Source organism: Lepisma saccharinum, chromosome 25 (genome assembly GCF_977018435.1).
Source record: "Lepisma saccharinum chromosome 25, izLepSacc3.1, whole genome shotgun sequence".
Taxonomy (NCBI): domain Eukaryota; kingdom Metazoa; phylum Arthropoda; class Insecta; order Zygentoma; family Lepismatidae; genus Lepisma; species Lepisma saccharinum.
In genome coordinates, this window is record NC_139253.1 from 1,215,666 (window position 1) to 1,241,545 (window position 25,880).

General features: G+C 39.0%; 1 protein-coding gene across 1 annotated transcript; it reads right to left on the reverse strand.

The window, feature by feature from the left end:
- Nucleotides 1-760: 760 nt before the first annotated feature.
- Nucleotides 761-24,547, reverse strand: LOC145978595 (uncharacterized). The gene is made up of 9 exons (XM_083111308.1): nucleotides 24,280-24,547; nucleotides 20,558-20,668; nucleotides 18,849-18,962; nucleotides 18,472-18,585; nucleotides 17,508-17,621; nucleotides 9,587-9,700; nucleotides 4,844-4,957; nucleotides 3,433-3,495; nucleotides 761-929 (listed from the first exon to the last, which is right to left on the reverse strand). Exons 1-8 carry the CDS (start codon nucleotides 24,353-24,355, stop codon nucleotides 3,482-3,484), a joined length of 771 nt encoding a protein of 256 aa, XP_082967434.1. The 5' UTR covers nucleotides 24,356-24,547; the 3' UTR covers nucleotides 761-929; nucleotides 3,433-3,481.
- Between the last annotated feature and the right edge of the window lie 1,333 nt (nucleotides 24,548-25,880).

The window sequence follows — 25,880 nt, forward strand, 5'->3', positions numbered from 1 at the left end:
AGATATTAACATAGCTAGGGCTACCAGGCTTCATCTTATATCCATTTTTGTCCTACATTCTAGACTTGGAAGAATTTGAAAGAAATTGTAAATGCCCTACATTTTGTATGGGCAGGCCTCCTCGATGGCGAAGTGGTAGCGTCGTCGCCTTGTAATCAAGGGGTCCCGGGTTCGATGTCCGGTGGAGGCACATATAGTGGTTCGGAACCCACTTTAAACTGTAGATCCAGTCCCGATTAACCTTACTGGACTTCCATAGCAGGAACAATTCAGAGGGAAATTTGAGGGAGAAAATGGCTTATTGGAGAAGTATGCTTAAAACTAGGGATGTGCGTGGTCCTTAAATGGATCCTTGCCCACTTCTGTAGCGTAGTGGTTAGCACAGCGCGCTACGACACCAGGCGCACCGGATTCGAATCCTTGCTTGTGCATGGGTGTTCTTTGAGAGTTTCGTTTAATCTATTCTATCATCACTCTTCGTCGTCTTCGCGATTAGCCAAAAGTGGCAGGAAAGCGAAATAAAATAAAGCTCATCAACCAATCAATCAACTCACATGGGTCTTTGAAAAAATAATTTCGTCTCAATCTAAAATTCACGAAATGGCGACCAGATTTTTGGGATTCCAAACAGTTGGAAAATTTGGAATGATCGTGTAGTGCAAGTGTATTATGAAGTGTTATCAATGTTGAAAGTGTGGAATATTTGTTCAAATTTCAAGTAACTGCTCTTATAAATTGAATAATTTAGGAATTTTTCAGATTTATCTCCAAAGTTGTGTTTATTGTAGCTACAATGTGGTTACATCAAATTAACACATTTCACATGTGTAACATTTTATAGGTTGAAATGGATTCACATTGCATGTGTGCACCATTTAGAGACTCTCCCGCTTGGACAAATCAGGACATGTTCCTCCCTTTGCGCTCATCTGAAACATAAAAAATTAAAACCTCAAAGCTGACAACGAAACAGGGTAATTTTGACAGACACGAACTCTAAATTCGTGTTATGTACAGAACCGTAGCTAACGTTTTCTGCGACTGGGGCGAAAACAGATTTTGGTGTACGAGTTATATATCGATAAAGTAAGGTAGATATTAGCCATATGGGTTTTAAGAACATGCATTGCCCCTTCCTCTCATATTGGCTTCTTATTGTATTTCACCCTAAGATCTCATGCGCCTCCGTATGGGAGACGCTGTCCCCATCCCCCCTTGTAATCAGGAAAAATTACCTACTTATCTTTCGTCCCTCCCTTTTATTTGTAACTCTATCTTCTCTTTCTTTCCTTGCTCTTCTTTCTAGCTCTCGAGCTTTCTCAGTTTTATTATCTCCTCGTCCGTGTGTGCTTGTTCTGTTCTTGACCATTTCTTTTTCTAAGTTCTCTCTCCTATTTTCTGTCTTTCTTCGTTATTCCTCCTTTCTATCGATCTTTTGCTATTTCTCTTCCTTCTCTCTGTCTCTCTCTTACTGCCTGTTTTTCTTCTGAGTTTCTCTTTCCTTTCTATCTAACTTTACTATATTTTCTATCTTTCTCTCTCCCACTACTTTCATTCTCTCCCTCTTCTCTATTTCTCCCCTTCTCTCTGTTGCTACTCTATTTATTTATTTCTATCTCTCACTTTTCTGTATGTATTTCTCTCTCTCTCTCTCTCTCTCTCTCTCTCTCTCTCTGTGTTTGTCTTTATCTATCTCTCACTGTTTCTCTCCTCCTTAATTTTCTCTCTGTTTCTCTCTGTCGCTTCATTAAATCTCTTCTTTTCTCTCTTTCTCTACCGTTTCTTCAATTTCTCATTTCTTCTGTCTCCCGTATGGCACTCCTATCTTATGATGACATAAACATGACGTCAATATATCTAACTTAAGGATACAGATTTTTTCCATTTCAACACACCTTTGAAAAATTTCTCGGAAGCCCATGTAAAAACTACTCAAAATATTGTGGTATATTCACACACACATACATTTATTTTGTTAAAATAAAACGTTATTAGTTTCTATTCTCACTCATAAAAAGGTCACTGACTGCACGGCGTACCGTTGCGTACCGCCAGATAAAATGCACAGTATGCAGTGCCTTTTTCGGTCGACTCGCCCGCGGAACGGCGGCTAGCTAGGCGGAAAGAAAATCGTCGCTGTCTCTGGGTGATACAGGAACATCTGGGAATTCTGCTGCAAAACGTCTTCTAACTTCTCTACGAGAATTCGTAATGAAGTATGATTTCATGCATAAAAATGCGTTGTTTAAAATTGTACGGACAGCGTGGCATTATTAAAAGCACCAGTAATACGTAAACTAAAGCAAAACAATCTAAAACACTTGTTAACACCTTGACACTTCACAAACACGTGCAAACTGAACACCAGCTATTTGGATAATGAAGCACTGACGCGTCAAGTCAGCGTACAGCTGTGGGTCTAAATGCCAGCAGATGCAATCTTACTTCTCGCCGAAGTAGCCGCCGTTCCGCGGGCGACTCGACCAAAAAAGGCACTGCATATAACCTTTCTGCTGTTTTCTTATCGTGTTGTCCATCTCCACTCTTATTTTGTTCCATTCTTCATATCTTCTTGTTAATTGATTATCTCATTCACATTTTCTCTATTTTTTCATTTTCTTTGATCTCTCTATTTCTATTACTCTTGTGTTTCTCTCCCTCTTTCCTTTTAACGGTCTCCCAGTCTCTTTCGACCACTCAACGTGTTCCCGAGTGTCTTCTTCTGTATCATGAGTATTTTAGGATTCGATAAATTTGTCTTACACCTAGAGTTTTATCTGTAATCATTATTAATTGTTAGTAACAATTGAGAAATCATTTCTTGCCCATAATTCCAAGATATTTAGCTTAATATATAAATTTTATCGTATCATGAATTTTGAAGAAAGGGCATCACGTTTGTTAAGGGTTAATGATCCCTTTCCTTCGCTAGCGTTTTTTTCTCTATAATTTACAAATTTATAAGAAGCTCTGTATTCAAATTGCTGCCTTATTAGGAAACTTTGAAAATGAATTGAATGCGTGATGTCTTGTTCCCTAATATTAACTTGTCCTGAACAAAAAAATGCGGATTTTTCATTAAGAAACGCCATGAAAGTAATAAACGTAATCGATTTTGAGCAAAACTGGAGAAATAACATAGAAAGTCAATGGATATAGATGCATGGCTCAAAACAGATGAAGCAATACGATTTTTCTTGTTTTCGATTTCTCAAATAAGTATCGATCTGTCTCTTCCGAGAAGAAACTAGTCCAATAGAATGATGCATTGAGATAATATATAGTTTTCATACGTTCTAGGTAAAATTTTGAAAAAAAAATAGTCAAAGTTGATTATGGTAGCCACATGAGTGATATTCCCATCATTATCAACTGAAAAATTCTGCACTATTTTTTCCATTGAGCAGGAAATACAGATCCAAGATAACTTACCTTGAAAAACAGTTGCCTAGGTGCAGTGTATAAGTGATTACTATCAGTACTAGTTATCAGGAGCTGAAATAAGTAAATAAATATCGCCATTTTAGATTATTTATGCCATACTTAGTTTGAACTACAAATTCACCAACGATTCGTTAAACCTAAGCAGGATTAGATATTAGCGCACTAACAAAGTAATTCAATGAATCAAAATGGTAGGCTACAGAAACTTTATTGCTGATGAAATGTATATCCTGGCCACATTTCAAACTTTTTATTATGTAACAGTTAGAAGATACTTCTGATGATACGGTTACATGTGTGACGTCAACGGGGGTGGTGCATTTTAAATGAAATCACGCTTATCCTTCTAAATAAAGTTGCCGAGCCATAATTCTATGGTGTTCGGGAAGATCCACATAAAGTCAAAAACTGCAATTTCCTGTTGCTTCCATCTAAGTCGCACTGAATCAATTGAAGAAAATATTTTGATTTGATTGGATTTGAATTGAAATGTTTAGGTGCGTAAGCACTTAAAAGCTATTTTGCACCCGTCACGTTATACGGGGTCCAGCCCCTTACCATATCTAAAATAACTTTATGTTCGTTAACTAAAATATTAAAACATTCTGACTTCCGTTAAAAGCTGAGGCTGTAAATGGGCACATCACACATAAGGACAACCACAACACAAACAGTCCTACGAAGATTATACTGACTGTAGGTCTAGACGCCAGAGCTTCGTTAGTCTGGAAAATGCAGTCCAGGATGTACTACGTGGAAGGATCACCCCTTACACCCCTTAAAGAAAATATTATTAGTATAATTTTATATTGGGCATGTGCAAAGACACTAACTACTGAAGATCCAAGATGTATACCATGTCTGTAATGTTTGATATTAAAAGAACAAACATAAATGTGTGTTGTAAAGTTGCATTTTTTAATCAAGCGCTTTATCCCAAACAGCGTAGAACTAGTTTTATGAATAATAAACATAGAAATCTTAACATTCCAAGAATACAAAACGTTAAACTGAAGTATACTGCTGAAGGATATTACAGCCAAATTTATCCAATCATCGCTCATCCTGTTAGTAGCGATTGACCTCATAGAGGCAAGAAAAACGTAAAAACAACGCACATAAAGTATTCGTCAGTGACAAAGTTCACGTATGTGTGTTTCACCTATGTCGCAAACTGTTACATCGTGGCTTCGAGCAGCCATGATGACGCCAGTATACGTAATCCAAGCGGGTGCGCGGAAGGTACCAACACAAACATTCGTGATTTGAAACATCGTGCAGTTGATGCAGATGGAACGAACTCTACAGCAAACGACAAATAAAATTGGCCACAAACACTAATAATGATGTTAACTTTACAATAAATAACATTGGACGGGGAGAATTACAAAGTACTTACGACATTGATGTCTACATTCCTCCTCCGTGAGCAGCCCTTCCATTTGGCAATTTCCATACCAACTGTGTGCTGGTACGCACTTATGATGTACGCATTTGTAGCACCTGAAGGAATCTGCGGAAAAAAGGAGCATCGTCCATGAATGTGAAGCACTAAAGCTGAAGCCATGAAAACAGTCCAGTCAAGGTCACGTCACCCACCTACAGTGTTGCCAATAAGCAACAATTTCAACCGAATACGTACAGCGCATTCGGTTTAGCCTGAGCTCTGGCATGCGCAAAGCGGGTAATGTTTGTCGTCTGCAGAAGGCGTCACGTGACTCATAGGAGCAGTGTTGCAATACGCGGAAGTTAGAATTCTACTAGACATTAAACTGGCAAAGTTTCATGCTGTTGTCTCATTAAATAAAATACTTACGAATCTAAAGTAGCACGCTGTCCTTCCTGATTGGGAAATTCGTCAATTGTTCTACGAATAACACACTTGTCAAATTCGTCCACATCACTTTAAAATTCTTTCTTCTGCGTGGTTTGTTAGGCGTTACTCATCCGTTCGCACTTAATTTGTAGCCGCCATTTTCGTTTCATAGTACTTACTGACATATCAGTAGATGCGAAAATACGCTTTTGCACTTGTTTCACGTTCAACGCAAGACCACTGTCAGCTTCTTTCTTTATATACATATGCACGTTAAGATAATTTCTCAACTCTGACTACCTAGGTATAATGAATCACTTTGCTTTCTCTAATATTCATTCTAGTTTTCACCTCAGCTTCCGTTGAATAAAACACCCTAAGCAACACAGGGCAAAACAATCACCTTACTCGTGGTAACATCCCCCCCCCCCTCCGAGAGGAAGATGAGGAGAGAGAGGATGCCTCTTTCGCCGAGAGGCTTAACCAATGAGGGTTTCACCGACAAAAATAATCATCTGTCAAGCTTTCCTTGAACTATCAACTTCTCAAACTGTCGCTTTTTAAAAATATGCAGTAAGTACCGAACACGCCTACCAATAAGCTCTGAAGTCCGATTATGAATATCGTATCAATCCCTAATATTATATGTTTATTTTATTAAGTCTCTCTGAATGCTTCACGTTGACCAGGGCATTCACTTGTTTCGTAACGAACCGTAAAGTTCGTGGGATCTTACGAGTACCTAGAATGTTAACCAATTAATCAATGGGTGATGTAAATTACTCATCATTCATCCTCTGATGAGAGCACTCGTCATTGGCATGACGAGTTAACGCTTGGCAATGCGAAAGGTACAAAATCACACTAAGGAATTAAACTGCAGAAAAGACAATGGTCACTCGTTGGGTTTTGTGAACCGTTGAACCTGAATCATGGCTGGGTGTTAGGATAATTACCTGTCTATCGGAAGTATTAGGCTGAATAGAATATGCGAACTCCTCTGTTAGCTTCTCCAATTTGCCGACCAGAGCGTCGTTCCACTTCTGACCTACTGCTCTGCTAACCACCTCTTCTCTCCACTCCAATCCCAAAAGTCAGTCCCCTCACAGCTTGTCTCACCTCTATATCACTAGGCCATCGAGCTCTTCCTCTATGCCGAATCGTGTTTTTTAATTGCCACCATGCAAACCGCTGACTCTATAACCAGAAGAATTACCTGTTTCCTGAATAGCTCAGGAGGTTTGCATGGCACAACACTGTGCATTGTAAACATGCCTCAGAGGTTGAGACAACTGAGAAAAACAAGTGAATGCCCTGGTCAACGTGAAGCATTCAGAGAGACTTAATAAAATAAACATATAATCTTAGGGATTGATACGATATAGGTAATTGTTAAGGCAGTTAGCAACTCTGCTCTCAGTGGAACTCTCACATCGTCGCGCTGTCGGCAGGCTTCTGCGCAGCTGAAGGCCAGAGCTCAAGCTAAACCGAATGGCCTGTACAACGCGCGAAGTGTCGACTGAGCAACTTAGAAGAAGTGTGGCAACCCTGGAGGGACGGGGGTGTGGAGGAGGCAAGGGAAATGCGTGACCTTGACTGGTCTATTTTCTTGGAGAGAGCAATATAGAACTGTAAGCAAGGAAATAGAAATATAGAGGTTTGCCCAATCGCTTGTTGACCTCGTCATGTCGAAACGACGATAAGAGGTGAATTTATACCACTGAAACGAAATCTAAATCTATGCGCTAGTGTTGCAATATGCAGATACGGAAACAATCTCAGAAACTGAACACGCGAAATCGAATACACGAATGAGCATTTCCCGATGTAAGATACTTTCTCCTTTACAAGCACTGAAAGGAGTACAGTTTATGTACAGTTAATGGCTTCAGATAAATTAAATATACTGACGGGTAGCTACTTATTATACATAACGTGAAATAAGAACTATTGCCTAATGTTTAAAACGAGCAATAAGATTTTTTGTCTCAATATGTTACAATATAAACACGAATAGTAGTACGGACAACGAAGTTAGGAATAAGGTGTGTTTCATACAGCGTATATTGATACACTTGTAAGTTTAATTGTATCTTATGCAAATAAGCTGTATAAAGAAACACACTGCCGCCAGAATATTAATACTGAGATGAGTGTTCAAATAATACACCCTACAATGTACAAATTGAGATTTAGTAAATCATTTGATGACCTAATTTCTACCCAATCTCGCTTTGTTGCGAGGCACACACAACACGTCGGAAAAATCTGTTGCTAACATCCACTAAACCTGACCTCCTAACAAGGTAGGCATTATCAGAATTGTAATTGTGAAAATAATACATGTTATTTGTTTAGGATTGTTACGTTTGGTGCTATCCATCACCATCATCTTTGAGCAGCCGATTTTCGCGACGTATTAGCAGCTGACGTACCCGTAGTTCAGTGGACTAATCGCCAAGGACGAAATCAAGGCGGCTCTTATTATGTCGTGCTTTGTGACGTAAAATCCCCTTCCAACAGTTGTAATGGTCGAATTAACCATTACTGGTTTTGGTATATTGTAATAATTAATTGCTGGCCAGCTACAAGGTGTAGGGTTAAGTAATATGTTTCCATGAGTGTACTTTTATGTCATCATTGCATGTAAGTGTATGTGCTTATTGGATTGTGCTTTACTGGATATTAGATTCCCCTGTTTTTTATCACCCCAATGGGGGAGATGTCTTTCAAAAGGCCGTTGCAGTGGAATTTTTCCAACGCTACGGGATCCACGTCCACGGACATTTACCCCGACTATAAAAAAGGCCAGTGGGCTTTAGAAGAAAACAGTGTTTCCCCATTGATCGACGAAGAGGAACGTCTCCTCAAGTTTAGTCCACTTTTGGTGACTAGAATTAATATTGGTGTAAGCCAACCCCTGTTGCTGTCCCAGGTCCCCTTTTAGAAAAAGACTTTGAATAGGTCGATATTTCCGTATTGAATAATTCATGCAGAAAAGAAAGAGTGAAGGCGTAAGGAAACGCATTTGTAATGAACGGAATATAATTCAAGCTGAGGGTAGGCCCGCAGAGATAGTTATGCTAACTCTGCGGTAAAGGAAGTGCCGATGGTTATGCCATAGGTGCGCAATTATGTTGATTTAGAGATTTGATAATTTGGTCTATGCGAGCCACACATGGAAACGCTATGTAAATATGTATATATAACAACGTATAATAAACCAATATATCCTACTAGAAATGTTATGATTCCAAGAAATACGTTACTCTCCATTTTAAACCCGTTGTATATTCACTTGCTGTACATGTGTAAACGAGCCAGGGACTAAAAAATATAAATTGTTATGTGAAACCCCCCTTTCGTAATTCCGGCGCAAATATAATCTGCTCGCTTGGCACCCAGGGTGAGGTGAAAGGAGAGATTTGAAGGATTAGGGCAGGAAGTAATCAAGAGAGCCGGATTAAAACAAGGGACTGGGGGGGCGACGTTTTCACACAGTTTGACGGCTAGTGGCTACCGCATCTTCTTTTCCACAGGCTACGGTAAACATTCTTATCTAAACGCACGACCATCAAATTAGGCGGGTGGCAGAAGTTCGCGCTGTTGCCACGTCGGAGGTTTAAGAGAATGAAAGATCTCGTAGAATGGGTCTTTGTAATCCATGTGATACAAGCTGACAATATTTGCTCCAAACGTCAGGGATGACACCTTCATGCCCCGGAGAGAGGTCGGTGTGACGCTCCAACTAAGCAACGCAGCCCGGTTGACGTTGCCACACAGTGCGCGGGAACCAGCGACTTTTGTCCCTCTCTCGCTTTGCTATTCCATACGTGGCACCAGCGCAATTCTCCCCACACGCCTATTTTCATGGCCGTCCGTTTAGAGATTGTTCTTGTTCTGGCGTTTAATATTCGCATATTGCAACACTATTGTTTCGTCCCTTCACGTGGGTTCACGTTCAAGCGATCTTATCAATCGCTGAGTGACGTTTGATGAAATATAATTTATTACATGGTGGTAATTCACTAATAATTATTCGCGGTCTTCTGTTCATTTATCAATATTACGAAATATATGTCATGGTCTCTCAATACAAACACCAGTACATACTAAATTACTAATGAAACGAAAGTTTGCTAATTTATTATGGCGGCATTTCATATCGAAATTTGCCTTGAAAAATTGGAAAATTCAGGGAATTCATTTTGGAAAATGAAAGGGGGATAGACAGAGTGCACATTGTACCTGTTATTTATTATTTCTGAAAAAATCATTTTTTAGAACTGTCAACAAATAGTCCTGGCAGGAATAAATCGTACTTACTGCAATGTTGCCTGCAATCCTCTCGAGTTCTGTAGACGCCATGACCGGTGCATCCAGTTTCCGGTACCGAAATAAGGACACAAGTTCCACCCGCACATTCGTAACACATTGATTCTGAAACACATTCAAAGAATTGTTAGATATTTAGGATGGCCCTCAGAGACACAACCACAATTTTTTTTGTCGGGGTGGGGTCAAGTATCAGGATAAACATGCCTATAATAATAATAATAATAATAATAATACGCTAATAATATATATATATATAATTTCGAAACGTCCCATTTGACTTTAATAATGGGGAACAAGCACCCAAACTCTTTTTTTGAATGCATGATAAATGCATTCCGAATATAATTATTTGTTTACACATAACATGTATAACTTTCATGTACAACATATGTTTTACACATACGGAACATGGAGTGACGTATGTTAAAATACATATGCAGCATGTTAACACTAAATTGTGTACGTATTCAACGTTCCTAATCAATACATCCTCACAACAAATCAACAGCAAAAACGGTTAACTTGTCTTTCAAATGTACATGGTCCTTTTCCTCCAAACAATCTTTTATGCATTTAAGACAAAATTAGTTAGGAGAAGTCTTACTTGCCTCTATAGTAATTTATAATGAATCACAGAAAACAAGCATATATTGCGAGCGAAGCAACAATAAAATATTTAGATTCAATTTATTGCAAACTGAAAAGATTATTGATTTAATAGACCGCAAATAATATCACGGGGCACCAAGGCATTTTCTCTTCAACACTTCTTTTCTTTTTCATTGTTCGGCACACACGGTACACTCCCCCCCCCCCCTATCCCGACCTAAGCTAAGGTTCTGAACTTAATAAGGCTTAGAAAAGCAGGTATTGCAAGCGAAGCAAGCAAGAACACTTTACAAAATCTATTTTTATTTGCATAAAATTTGAAATTGAAGCAGCAATTGCCACCCTGCCCACTCGCGGTTGCTCCACTGATGATCCGTGTAAAGTGGGACTTGATATATCATGAGGCGCTGTGAAGTAGTTAGTTATCTCACCGAATTTGTAGTAAACTCACAGGTCTATCGTAGACAGGATTGTTAAAGGTTCAGGAATCCACAGGTGTATCTTGAGAACTAACTAGGGGAGGAGTTTGCAGAATCAACAAGTTTTCAAGCACATAAAAATATCACCCAGGACTAATTTGATAAATATATTTGCAAAATCATAAAAATTGCTCGTTATTTTGCTGCTCAGGTTCCAGGAGGTTAACTTTAATCCGCTCGCCCAACCGGCAGATTGACGTTTTCTTTATATATATATATATATATATATATATATATATATATATATATATATATATATATATATATAAAGAGCGATTTGTCCCTCACGATCGAGCGGGGCCGCGGCGGTGGATGTATTCTCTAATTAGGCATTGTTCCGCAAGGTGTCGAGCGAATCGCATTTTTCCGATGCGCCGTACGGGTTCAGTACAGTGCTGAAACTTGATCTGTCCAGTTCGTACGGCAGATTGCCGTCCACGAGCGGAAGTGTGAACTTTTCTTCGATCACTTGATAAAAAATGTACGTAAATATTTCAGTTTTTAGTGATGGAGAGAGGGGGGACGGGAGTGAGAGAGAGAGACAAATAGAAACAAATGTGTGAAAAATAGATGCTAATTGAGTTTTCCTAGTCATCTTTCGAAGTTATTTCTAGTTTTATTTGTGCCAAGGTGAATTTGTATTCTTCCTCTACTTTAAACTCTTTTGGAGTTTATATAATAAAGTTGTTTCTTTTTTAAAAAATATCCTTTTGAGATTACTTTCGAAACCACCAAATCTAACTCCAGGCATAAAAAAATTCCTATGTGCGAAAACCTCAAAAAATAATCAAATAAGTGACGAACGGCGGATAGCCGTAGGGCGAGCGCAAGTGAGACGGCAAACCGCGAGAGCGGATGAAGGTTAAAAAAAAATACCATTAACTTGTAAACTTTTCCACACATGAAAATTTTAGAGGCAAGTGTCCCCCGATCCTGCCAAGTTACGCTTATTCAGGAATCCATACATTCTAATGCGTACTATTGTTTTCCGTAACAAGGACCGGAAGCCTTTTTGCTCGCACAATTAAATGCAATCCAAGTTCGGTACAATTCCCTTTCTGTACCGAAATTGGACCGTTTCTATGAGTCCGGTAAAACTGTTTTGGTCCATTATAATTTCGTTTTAATGTGGATTCCGAATTGGAATGGAACACGCCGCGGTTTTAGAAAGACGCAATGCAGGGAAGCAATGATAAGTTAACGCTTCATGGGCCGCATTCATTAACCTCCCTTGGTGAAGTGTTAACCCAATGCGTGAATCTGATCAAGAATAAAATGTGGAAAATTTGTTTAAAATCCTGTACAGTATTGCAGCCGCGAACTAAGCATCTTGATTTCTTCGTGTTGGGGTCGATCTCAAAATACCGTACGAACTCCAAAGGTCCTCGCTGCTGGTTCCCGTCTGGTTGGTGTCATATTATGGATGATTGAAGAATGACCATTATATGTGAATGGGGCTGCTAATACGGCATGCCCGAGCGAGGCGAACTTCCACTTTCCTTGGGAAACCTTTATCTATTCAACATTTCTCAAGGAAGAAATTTCCCTGCGTGTGTTGGTAACTGTTGTATCCGTGGTTAAAAGCAAGCCTTCTACATAAGTCCCAGTACCTACAACCTAAAATCTCTAAGCTGTCCGGAATCGCAGGAAAGATAATGCAAACACAGCTTTACGCTGAAAGCGCCGTTATCGAGAGACGCGGTCTCTCAACGACCGAAAGTTTTAAATTTAATTTAAATAGCTCCAGAGAATATTTCTCCCCCAAGTCGGTATCTGAAATCTATCGCGTGCACAGTCGTAGCCTCGGAATTATACAAGTTATTGAAATAAAAAAGTTATGGCGTGAATAGTTGTTGCCTCCGACTTAAAGTCGGATTACCGAACGTTACTAAAGGAGTTACAGCGAGGAGAAGTACGCTATCGGAAAGGAGTTTTATTTCAGGAGAGTTTCATCAGTGGTTTATCTACGAACCAGCGAGTCGATCGTCACTTCAAGATCTACAGGTAACGAACGTGCCTAAATCCTTGTCTATCATTCTCTCACCCCCTGCCAGACCAGTCAATTGAAGTGTTTAAATTTAATCGTGAGTGTACAGGGTTTGTCCGGAAAGTAACGAGCCTCATTTTTTTTAACACAATTTATTGATCGTACACATACAAAAACTTAATATTCCTCAAGGTACATTCCTTGTGCATCAATACACTTTTGCCAGCGCGATGTCCATGCTCTATAGGCCTTTTGAAACTCCTCGGGGGGGATGTCCTTGAGAAGAGCCGTCGTGGTTGCTTGGACGTTCTCCACAGTGCCCAGATGATGTCCTTTAAGCACCCGTTTCAATCGAGGGAAGAAAAAGAAGTCAGCCGGGGCTAGGTCGGGACTGTAGGGTGGGTGGGAAATCGTTGGTACGCCGATCCGGGTCAGGTAGGACGTCACAACAAAGGCGGTGTGAGAGGGCGCATTGTCATGATGCAGTTTCCATGACCCTTCGAACTCCTTTCGGACTCGGGTGATCCTGGCGTTCAGTCTTTGAAGCACTCCCTTGTAATACTGAGCATTGACAGTCTGGCCAGCGGGGACGAACTCGTGGTGCACGATTCCTTTTGCATCAAAGAAAACAATGACCATGGATTTGACTCGGGATTTGCACATGCGAGCTTTCTTCTGGCGCGACGACGATGTTGTGTGCCACTCCAAGCTCTGTCTCTTGGATTCCGGATCGTATTCAAAAATCCATGATTCATTACCAGTGATAACGTTGTCCAGGAAACTGGGATCATCGTCACAAAGTTGTTTCAGTTCCTGACACGTTTTCCCGCGATTCACTTTTTGCGCGTCGGTCAACACTTTCGGCACAAATTTTCCGCATGCCCAATTTTTCCGATACAATCTCATGGACAACGGTTTTCGGCAGGTTTAACTGTTGAGCCATCATACGAACACTCATTCGACGATCTGTGTTGAGCAATTCGCGCACACGGGTGACATTTTCCTCCGTTACCGATGTTGAGGGGCGTCCGGAACGGGCCTCGTCGTTGACGTCTTCCCGACCTTCTCGGAACGCTTTGTGCCACTTCTTTGCCTGCGAATAGGACATGCAGTCATCCCCAAAGGTTTCATTCAGCATGTCGTACGATTCCTTTGGCGTCTTGTTCAGCCTGACACAAGATTTCAACGCGTAACGTTGCTCTAACGTTTTCTCCATCGTAAGTACGACGAGGTCACTGCACAGAGGATCACACCTCAGCACGTCCTGACTCGCCGAGAGCACTGAGGCGACTAACCCCGGTACCGCTGGAAAGCTTCAGGTCCCCCTCCCACTCGTTTTCACCGGTACACCGCTCGGCGCTGTACAGTCGCTTCACAGACAAATGGGGCTCGTTTCTTTCCGGACAAACCCTGTAGTTCTTATTTCACGGGGCTAGTCCCCTTGCAGTTTAAGTGTAGACGTAGCTCCTGAGGGTTACCCCCTTTCTCTTACAACGTTCCTCTCACTTAGCAAGCGAGTGGCTAAAGGCTGTCATATTCTATCTACGATCCCCCAAATATTTGGTGTTTATACGCCAGACACTTGAAGCAACTATAATACCCTGTGGTAAACAAAAAAAATATAGTCTTGGATATTAAGTTATTTTATCCCTTGTATCATATGTTCGAGCATATTAGTCTTGAAGTGGGCTCGTGGATTATTCCCTATAACATTACAATCTACGATCTCACATACTGAAACATATCCTATTTTTTTTATTTCTTCTCATATTTAGTTATTCAAAAAGTGAAGAGCGGATTGATATAGCCCAAGGATAGGGACAGATCGGAGACTTACATTGTTGTGTCAATAAACCCTCTGGTTATGGAGTGCCAGAGAGTTAGAATTAGTTACTTTGGATAACAGTGTACACGTGAACGTTACGGAATAATACTACATATTAAAATATTATAAATAGCCAACTCAAATCACATAAATATGATTTCACATATTCCCATAAAAGAGATCCCGACGAAATTGTAAAATTGTATAAAGATAAATGTAAGATAAATTGGACTGTCATTTTAATATATTCGAAGTTTTTATTTGAAGGCAGCATCTGTAATTTAGTTGACATTTTTAATAATACAATAGCCCAACCCTGTGGCCGAGTGGTTAGCACATCGCGCTTCGACGCCAAGGGTCCCGGGTTCGAATCCTGGTCGGGCTTGGTTGTTTGTGAATGTCCATTCATCAATTTCATCATTTCATCACTCATCCCCATCTTCGCAAATTAGCCAAGAGGCACAAAACGCGAAGTAAAATAAACTAAATCAATCAATCAATCAATAATAATACAATAAATCCTTTTTGATAACGAAACATCTGCCTTAGGTGGAGGTCCATTGTGAGTCTTCGCCAACCTCCGTTGCAGAGTGGTTATACACTACGACGATAGTGTTCCCGCCTGAGTATGTGGTCATCACATCATTACTCATCCTCATCTTCGCGATTAGCCAAAAGTGAAAGAAAAGCAAAGTAAAATAAACCAAATCAATCAATCATTGCGTCGTCAACGTGACGTTTCACACTGGGAATGCCCATCCCACTTGAGCTTTCAGTTCATCAATCCCATAATCTGCGTAAGTTACAGTGCATGTTCCGCACTCATCGAGTTTCTCCCCATATAATCTAGACTAGGGCTACCATATTTTGAAATGCTAAAAAGAGGACATTTTCTTCGAAAGCCACACACACACACCATCAATTTATTCACAAACACGAAAACATTACATAAATACAATTTGTCACCTTTAAATAAAACTACTTTATTTTATCTTCATGTTCACTGCCAGGTTTCGTGAAAAACTGAGTCAGTTTTGTAGATGAAGCTTCACCTCTGACGGCTCTTTTGTTCTTCTCGCACTCCACGTGTGCTTGCAAGTCTAGCCCTCCTTTGTTTGCCACAGACACATATGTACCGGGTTTACAAACCATACACTCGCCTTCAAAATCGTCTCTACCACGTCTAAAACATGAATAATTTTCTTGTAACTCATTAGTAAACTTGAACTTTCTTTTAGGTATATTAGTAGCTTACACCGTGTTCGCAAACTCTAACTTCCACTTCGAAACACGAACAAACGAATGACGCGGAAATCACATCGACCGGAACTTGAAACTGTAACAACAAACGACTAACGCTTAGCGCATCGTCCAGTACTGCCAACATCAGACGTTTAATGATTCGAGAAGTTGTAACTTTGTGATATCTGGCCTATGATGATTGGATAAAAGTAAAAACCCGGACATTTTAACAGAAAGTAAAAACCCGCCCGGACGCAAATTTCAGGATCCGAAAAGAGGACATGTCCGGGAAAACCAGGACGTATGGTAGCCCTAATCTAGACCCACTGACTAGCTAGACATAATAAATTCGGGAATGAGACAGAAACTTCGCATCGCAATATATACTACAGTGACTGTAATAAGTATGTTGTTTTTAGAAAAGTATACTGGAAACCTTAAGTCTGAGACAGTCAGTGCCCTATTCCCAAAATTTTCTGATAGTATATACTAAGTTTCGTAATACGTTAAGGCAAAACCATGTTTCCATTCAATTTGGATTATGTTCCATGACATATATAGATGAAGTCATTTAACTTCTGCAAAAAAGGCATTGATGAATGATGATAGAATACTGATGATGATGATATACATTTTTGGCATAAATGAGGCACATTACAATAGAGAAGACAGTTTCACAATCTTAAAAGCTTATTTTAATGATTGAACTTGAACTTAAGGGATACGGTACAGCATGCTATTGTTGTTGTTATTGTTTTGTGAATTGTCGGTTTGTATACTGTTAATACCTTTAATAATACTGGTAATAAGACTAAAATGAAGAACTTGGGGAAAAATACTTTGAAAACTGCACTAGTTACAATGAGCAATAAAGTCTTCTTCTCAACCTATTTCTACTTTCAAAGTACCTCTATTGATACGACACCACACTTTCCACAAGAACATTCTGTCTGCACAAACTCTTGAATTGGCGTAATGTGCAACAAAGTGGTGGTTTTGCAGCCATATCTTCTCATACACTGCTCCACAAAACTTAAGGAACACCAAGGGATTATGAGAGCAAGTAGAGTATTCCAGAATATTGTAAATATTGAGAATAACATTACAATAAAATATATCTTCTGCACATCATCGTCCCAAGTTTATTTAAGCGTTGTCACGCTACACTGGCGTACGCAGAGAGGGGTTGATGAGGCTTCAGCCACCCCCGAAATTGAGAAAAACAACATATTGTTTATATGTTCGCAATTTCCGTGGAGCATTTGGTCCGGAGATCCTGTTTATGGCTGACAATGCTCGTCGGCACCGCGCACGAATTGTGTCAGAAGTCCTGGAAACAGAAGACATCACCCGTATTGAGTGGCCTGAATGCTCACCGGACCTCAATCCTATCGAGCATGTTTGATCAGGGCATGAACACCAATAAGGTACAGATGGAACAACAATAAAAATGACCAGCAACATTACCAGGGTGAACTCTGTTTCTGTGCCTGTTTCCTTCTGTTCCCTTAATGTTCCTCATATTTTGTGGAGCAGTGTATTTCTTAGTGTGAGGCTTAACATGATTAACTGGTGAGCCGTCTCGATATTATGTTTCCGATCGCGTGAAACCAGAACCATTTTACTGTAATAAAGGCGGTAGGGTAATGACCAATCACATAGAACATACACGTAATGTAGCAGAAGCTATACGCTAAGGATAGAGAGTATACGGCATTTATCGCCGTATAGCCTCGACTACAGCATTGGACACAGTAGAATACTTACTGCAATGTGCATTACACTCATTTAGAGTATCGTACAAGTTATGCCCGGAGCAACCTTGTCTTGGAGCACGAACACGGATACAATACTCGCCCATACATTTGTAACACATTGGATCTGAAATCAACACAAAAGGATATTAGTTGGGCGTGTTAGATCTACGGGTATTGTTTACAGAAAATTCTAGTCGAATAGGGCAGGTATGCATCCCACAATTCATCATTTTACACACAATATGACGGTTTTTTATTTGATTCCCGGCCAAAACACCAATTATACATCCTCGCCGTCGCGATTTCTCTAATCCAACCAATTAAGAAATGCATTTTACCTTATAAAGATGAAACGAGTTGTACGTACGTAAAACGATATCTATGAATTCTTTTCTGCTTTTCAACTCTACATTACACTAAGTATATAGTACATATAGGACACGCGACCTAAACTCTCGGCCATGAAAATAGGCGGCTGAGTAGAATTGCGCTGGTGCCACGTATGGGAAAAGCAAAGCGAGAGCGGGACAAAAGTCGCTGGATCCCGCGCACTGTGTGGCAACGTCAACCGGGCTGCGTTGCCTAGTTCGAGCGTCAGACCGACCTCTCTTCGGGACCTCTCTTTGTGTCATCCCTGACCTTTCGAGCAAATACTGTCAGTTTGTATCACATGGATTACAAAGCCCAACTCTACAACGACATCTATCATTCTTTAAAACCTCCGAACACACGTAATTGTGCTCCGACGTGTGCCACACGCCTAATTTCATAGCCGTGCGTTTAGATCTTTCCGTAATATTATGCAAGTTAACGTTGCAAGAATTGAGAAACACTTCTCAAGCAGGCACGTAGCCAGATTTTTATTTCTGCGGGAGCTTATCTCTTATCAGCAGCCGCCATCAAAAGTCGAAAAAGTGAGGGGGAGGCGGTAGGGAGGAGCATCTAGAAGCCCTGAAGATGAATTTCTTACTTACGGCACGTAGCTCTGCATTTTGCCTCCGTCAATAGCCCTTGTAGGGCACAGTTTCTTGACGAACTGTGTGCATGTTGACATTTTCCTCCGACACACTTGTAGCACGCAAAATCATCTACAAAACAAGGATAATTATATAGTTAATACCACGTTAGACACTGTTAAAACGATTCGTAAAAGCTGACTTTGCACTATCAATGATCCTTACTATTGATCCATAAGAAAATGTTCCAAAAATATTTTAAAAAAGCTGATAGTTTTAAAGCTTAGAACAGTTTAAGTGCTTTCCTTATCGATTAGGAATATTTTGCACTCGCCTGTTGTGTTCTAAATGAATGAATAAATAAATTGAACTCAAAGACATGGTTGAATACTCACTGCAATTGCTCTCACACTGTGAAAGGGACTTGTAGAGGTTGCGGCCGTGGCAATTCTGTATGTGTACAGCAGCGTAGATACACGTCGCGCCCTCGCACTTGTAGCATTTGCGTTCTGGCAACGATAACAATACTTGTGCAGTCATGCTGCTTGAGATAAAACTTGATAGTACAAATAAACATCTCAAAATATCATACCACAGATAATGTATTATGTAGTAACGTCTTTTATATCTATTGAGGTTGCATTTATGTCGGAAATGAAAGAAACTCAAGATGAATAAAAAACACATATAAACGATTTATCTGTGGTAAATTGCTGAAGTGTTCCTTGAAAAAGTACCCGAGTTTATTACGTTATTTCTTCAGTAACCTCTTATCTGTGAGGAATGAGTATAATAGCCAGGTATTCTCCAGAATCTATTTTTTACATGGATGTACATCACTCTATTTTTTCCTAATCGCTAGTAAAAGCCAAGCCTTTGCAGTCAAAATCAGCATTGAAATTTAGAAGAGTCATTTAATACTCTTTTTGTAAGAAGAAGTGGAAGCAAGAGTGCGAGTGATTCTTCTCAGCGCCTCCCAGCGGATTATTTGGAAACTTCTTTCGAAGGACAATTCCCAGCGGGAAGTCAGCGCAGACGTTTTCCTGCCTTAGTTCCAGATTTACTTGTAATACATTATCTGTGGTCATACATACAGAACATTAACTGTGTCAAAAATATGTTGACACTTGTATCACATTAAAGTGCACAAACTAACACTTTTGGCGAATCACAGTACACAGAAATGCTTTCATGCAGTTTTCCAACATTTACTTTTATCACCTAGTTTTTGTATGATGCGCTAAATTGCATCATATGAAAACCAAACACAATCATTTCAAAGAAACCAAATGACACGTTTAATTGTTTCAATTGATAAACCCAAAAGTGCATCAATCATGATTTTATGCATCTTTCACAATAAAAAGTTTATGAACACCAAAATCTACACAGTAAATAACTATGTTAGAAATAAATACAGTATGGTCGCTTGGTAACAAAGACAACTAAAATTTAGTCCAGGACGCAACATATAATCCTGATTTTAATTTCTTCATTTTACCATGCGACAAAAATTTGCTAAACTAAATATTCATATATAATTTAACTCCTTAGATACATCTGATTTTGTGCCTCAGCAAAAATTGAAAAAATTCAACTTCTTTCAAAACAGAATTTGGAAGGGTTACATCTGTGAGAAGTACGGTAGACTTGAGCATCTCTTTTGAACTTGTAAATATTTATAAGACGATCAAATTTATGTTATTTTTAATTTATGAGAAATGTAGTCGCATATTATTATTGCGCATTAATTGTCGTCTGTCAGTGGAAAGTTTGGCTAAAATAAATAAAATTCATGTTACGAAGAGCTTCAAGTATTTTGCTCATTTAGTTTTAGTAGCTATGTGTTGGCTATTACGGGGGTTGGTCATGATCTCACCTTCTCTAAATACATCCTTTGTAGGAACCTTTTCCCCCCCAGTGACTGTAAAGCTATTCCTCGTTGGCAGGAACTTGAGGGCACAACTTAGGCGTGCTAAGTGTGTCTGTCCCACACTTGCTTAGTAAAAACTTCCCTATTGAACTCTGGAAATATACCTAGCTTTAACAAAGTACCAAATATTATTGAAATAGTCATAATTCCACATGGAATGGGTATACGCACCTACAGTCAGGCAGCAGATTTCCCCACCTGGGCAAAATCCTCTTTCTATCTTTACGTCCGGGCAGAAGCGCCGACATTCTCCACCCAGGTCTCCACACGGAATAAATTCCCCTGAAACAGGAAGGTGGATGAATATGGATATGGCATCGTAAGTGAACAACGTGTTGCAAAGGCCACGACATCTGTAGGTTGGCCATGAATGATCTGGTGCCTCATATTCAAAACCAGGATTATTTTATGTAACCAAAACGTGCGAAATATATACATAAATGTGTAGAATAAATCACTGAAATGTTTAAACATTGCAAGTGTACATAAATATAAAGAAAATATGTCTTATTGTTTGATTCCTGTCGAATTGTTGAGAATCGAATTGAATTTCATCAGAACCAATTCCTAAAGCAACATGGAGTCACTGTTACCAAAATTAGCAGGATTCGTTGACGTCGCCAGAATCTTTTGTAGGGGTGTCGAGCAATTGATACAACTTGAATAGAAGAAATAATAACAATTATTATTATTATTATTATTATTGTTATTATTATTATTATTATTATTATTATTACAGCCTTGGGGAGACTTTTCTACTCGATCCAACAGAAGAGTGAATATCCAGCACAGCTGTTTTGATATCAACTTTTACACATAAAAAAACCTTTGACAGTTATGAGGACATTTTAACTGCAGCGTTTATGTTGTGACCACTCACATAAAACTCTTAAGTTTGGAATTTGTAAAACAATGAAACCATTTATTTTTTTGGTTAATGAAGAAACAAACCCGTTCCTGTATTTTACACTCAATTCTTTCCATTTAACACAATTTTTACTCTGTTATCCCGTTCGAATAATAACTAACTGAACTTAATTTATGTTATCAACAATAAAAGTAGTGAGCTTTCTGTTGATTTTTTTGTAACTTGAAATGAGCATGACAATTTACAATCAGTGGGCGATGTACCTGTTCGATACCGCCCTTCCCACCCCCCGACCCACGTCAACGGATTAATTCCTATAAATGGCAGTATGCTTTTAAGCTTGTTCTAAGTTAACATCAACAATCGATATCAACTTGTCACAGGGACACGGCAATATTTATATATTCCTTGTTACCCTTTGCCATATCATAGTTATTTTCAGTCTAAAATAATAAATGTTAATATATTTAACTAACCCACGATGCAGGTGATATTTGTCTATGTAAATTATGGTCGTACTTATAGGCATAATGTTGATGTTAATCAGATATTGTTGTTGAATGGAAACGGGAAAATTTATAATGTGTCATTTTAATTGCGCCCACGGACCACGGAAACGCATAGAGGACATCAAAACAAAGAACTTTTCTTAGTAACATTTTTCTCGTTGGTGCATCATTTCGGCGCTACAGTCGTTCAAAAAAGCATGTTTTGCCGCCTGAATGCTGGCAACCACATACAACATTTGATTGGATTTTGACGTCATTTCCCGAAGTGAAGCGATGCGTTCCAGGGTTGCCAGGAACACACATATTCTGTGAAAAATGACATACCTACAATCAGCCATATTATGTACCGTAAAACAAAACGAGAAAACACGTTCTGTAACCTAACAGGAAGTAAACAAACTATACGAAAAATGGTAGAAACAAAATTGAATTCAAGTGGAAGTGGTCATATCGATTTTTGTCTGAGCTTACATGTCAAATATTTGCAAATCTAGTCACCAAGATTGCATCTACAATTTAGTCTATCCACTTCGTCCTTCTGATACTAGTTGTCTGTGGCACACTGAACAGATGACAAAATATAAAGGAAAGAACTCAAAATTCCAAAGGTAAGCAACACATCATATAATGTATATTCAGGGCATAATGAGGCAAGAGCAAAATGGTAGTAGTAATACAAGCTCTCCGACGACTGTGTTTATCTACGCACCGGGTACACATGTAATAGTTTGCAACTGTGAATAACGCTACTAACTCATCATTAGATCGTTACTATGGTTGTACAGTGGGATCCATGAGTATTACCGTGCAAATTGTCCATCACCATGTTCGTGCACTTTATTTGACCCCAAAACAGCTTCAAGAATTAAAAAAAAAACTCAAAACAAGCTGTTGACAACTTTTTCACCAGCATACATAAAAATCCATCGCTTAAAACACATAGGATGTAAGACTAACTAACTAACTAACTCCCTAGCCTTTTTAAACCCGAAGGTTCATGGCTGCAGCAACACAGGCCTTTAATCTTTCCCTATCTTGAGCAAGTTCTATATACTCTTTTCCATCCCTACCGATTTCCCTTAGGTCCATCTCAACGTTGTCCCTCCATCTTCGTCTTGGCCTTCCTACTGGTCTCTTACCATCAGGTTTCCCAACAAGAATCCTGTGAACTCCTCTTTCCTCTCCCATTCGTGCCACGTGGCCTGCCCACCCAAGTCTTCTTGATTTAATTATTCTAAAAATATATGGACATGAATACAAATTATGTAGTTCTAAATTATGTAACCTTCTCCACTCACCTGTCTCCTCATCCCTTTTAGGTCCAAATATTTTCCTAAGGATCTTATTTTCAAATACTCTCAATTTATGTTCCTCTTTCAATGTAAGGGGCCAAGTTTCACATCCATATAATACTACAGGCAAAATTACTGTTTTGTATATTTTAACTTTTAGTTTCTTAGATATTAAACGAGAAGACAAAAGTTTATGAAGAGAGAAGTAACATGCATTTCCTGAATTAAGCCTACTTTGTATTACATAGGGTGTAAGAGAAAAATTAATGAAAATAGTCAAGGACAATTTGCACGGTAATACTCATGGATCCCACTACTTGTTTTAGCCGTAATGTAACAACGTGAATCTCGGATTCTTTCGTTATCAGCACAAAAGTACCACAAGGCATCTGGAAACAAACCTGTAGATATCAACCTTGCAACGACATTTGCAAATATAATTGACATGTAACTGGGCGTAAACAGCCACATGTAAGCTGTAAGCCCAATAAAATTTATTGTTGTTGATATTTGACATGTAGGCTGAGACAAAATCCGATATTAACACTTCATTTTGAATACTTTTTTACCATTTCTCATATCGTTGGTTCACTTCCACCTTCCCCTGAGATGACTGCTGATCTTCTGGCTGGTAGGCTATGATGTTCTGTCTACTGGACGCGCTTCTCGCTTCGTTTTACACTTAATCATGTGGTTGGTAGTTTGTCAATTTTCACAAAATTTGTGTGTTCCTTGCAACCCTGCGTGTGCTGTTTCGCCGCAGGAAATGACGTCACAGATACGATCAAATGTTTTGTTGGGTTGCCAGCATCCAGGAAGCAAAACGGTCTTTTTTGAACGGCTGTAGCACCGAAATGATGCACAAACGAGTAAAATGTTACTGAGAAAAGTTGTTTGTTTTGATGTCCTCTATACGTTTCTGTGGTCCGTGGGCGCCATTAAAATGACACCCTGTATATATAAACTCTCGTCTCGACTTAATCAATAATTGAACTGAAAATTACAATTATTTTCGTACATTCCACAAAAACCTGTTACTCTGCTGATAAGGTAGATATTTTTTGCCTCTATAGAGGACTTTTAGTAGTCCAAATCTAGGTTATATGCATTCATCCTAAGAGTGGTGACAAACTAGGAAGCAAAGAAAGTACAACGTCTTGTTTTCTGATTGGCCAAAAGTCGCAATGGTCGCCATTCGAGATATTCTTCCCAACACTACCAAACCTGTGATTTCAACGACGTATACTGTTCCCACAACCAGAAGAATGCAGAGATGTTGGAAGCTTTGAAGCCGATGCATCGTTGTTAATTCACGTTCCCGAATCCTTTGGTAACCAAGATGATCCAGGAAGAGATGTACAATAAAGGTGTGACCAATCTTCAGTGAAATCAATACTCATGCAGATTGTGGTGGATGAAACGAGAGATAGAATAATGAGAGTTTCCTAGAAATTTTGGAAAACGAAACGTTGAAATTAAGCTTCTTGTTGAAAGTTGATTAGAAAATATGAATATGTTAACATATATTTACTTTTTAGACAACTTGTTTCAAGCAACTTTCTAATAATGAAAGATATATGTGTTGACAGATACGTTATCCTGTTATGTTTGCTTAAAGCTATTCAATGGTTTAAGACAATTGATATGTTTCAAAGTTTACTAGCTACAATGATAACTTGTTTAAAATTTACTTTCCAAATGATAGAAAAAAAGTTTGTATGGTCTAAGGCAATGTTGGCCAATGATCGTGCTTTGACTGTGACTAATGTAAAAAGAATTGAAAAATTGTAAAACCCTAAAATATGTTCCAAGAATTAGTAATGTAATGATAACGTATCATACCCTGAGGTATGAGGGATCGAACCTGCCACTCTCAATAGCTTTATGGGTGAAGTAGCTTAATAATCATTCATCCTCAGATGGTAAAAGCATTTTTTATTATTTCCACTTCTTTCTACTGGAAGGGCACCTTGTGTTGCTCCAGTAGAATCTGTCCATGCTCACATTGTAAAATAACATTGCAGCATCTGTGCATACATTAATCTGTGCGATGCATAAAAATCAAACTATCTGAAAGTAGTACTCTCGGCACTTGGAAACTATTTAAATAAAGTACGTTATTTCCAAGTTTAATTAGTTTATGTAGATTACTGTATGTAGTACTTTATTAGTTGATGTAGTTTAATTAGATTATGTAGAAAGTAGTGTAATTGGGCCGGTTCTACGCAATACTTGGTACGAGCCCTCTTTTAGCCTCTTTTTTTATCAATTGAATATCACTTTTTGACATATTTTGACAATTTTTTGTCGATGTTTTAGCGCTTAGCGATGTTTTAGTAAAATTTCCCTTTTTTCCCACTCATACTTGGTACGAATGCCACGATCTTACGTGATATAACTTAACCTATCTTTTTTTTCCTTACGATTTTTTAATTTTTTTTTACGATCCTAAGTGATATAACTTAACCTATCATTTTTTTTTATTTACGCACCGAACTAACCTACATTGGATTCTGTTTGTTTTAATATTTCAGTCGAGAAAAATAGAGAACATGAAGACGATACCTGGACCCCTGTCCCCGGGGTCCTATTCCTGTCCCTGGGCTCGTGTTCCCGGGGTCCCTGTCCCTGTTCCCGGGCTCGTGTTCCCGGTTAAGTTAGGTTAAGTTGTCTAATGTCTATGTCTAATGTCTATGTCTATGTCTAATGTCTATGTGTAATGTCCATGTCTCTGTCTTTGTAGGTTTTTGTCAAAAATTCGAGATATTTGCAATTTAACCCTGTGGACTTAGAAAATTTTCGATTGCTGAAAAAAAAATTGGTTC

Bases quoted from the DNA above. Each gene is read 5' to 3' on its own strand.
- LOC145978595 (XM_083111308.1), bottom strand. From the start codon at position 24,355: ATGCATCGGCTTCAAAGCTTCCAACATCTCTGCATTCTTCTGGTTGTG. The intron at 18,586-18,848 runs GTGAGTATTCAA...CTTGTTTTGTAG, and splicing joins ACAGTGTGAGAGCAATTGCA to ATGATTTTGCGTGCTACAAG. The intron at 17,622-18,471 runs GTAAGTAAGAAA...TGTTGATTTCAG, and splicing joins AAAATGCAGAGCTACGTGCC to ATCCAATGTGTTACAAATGT.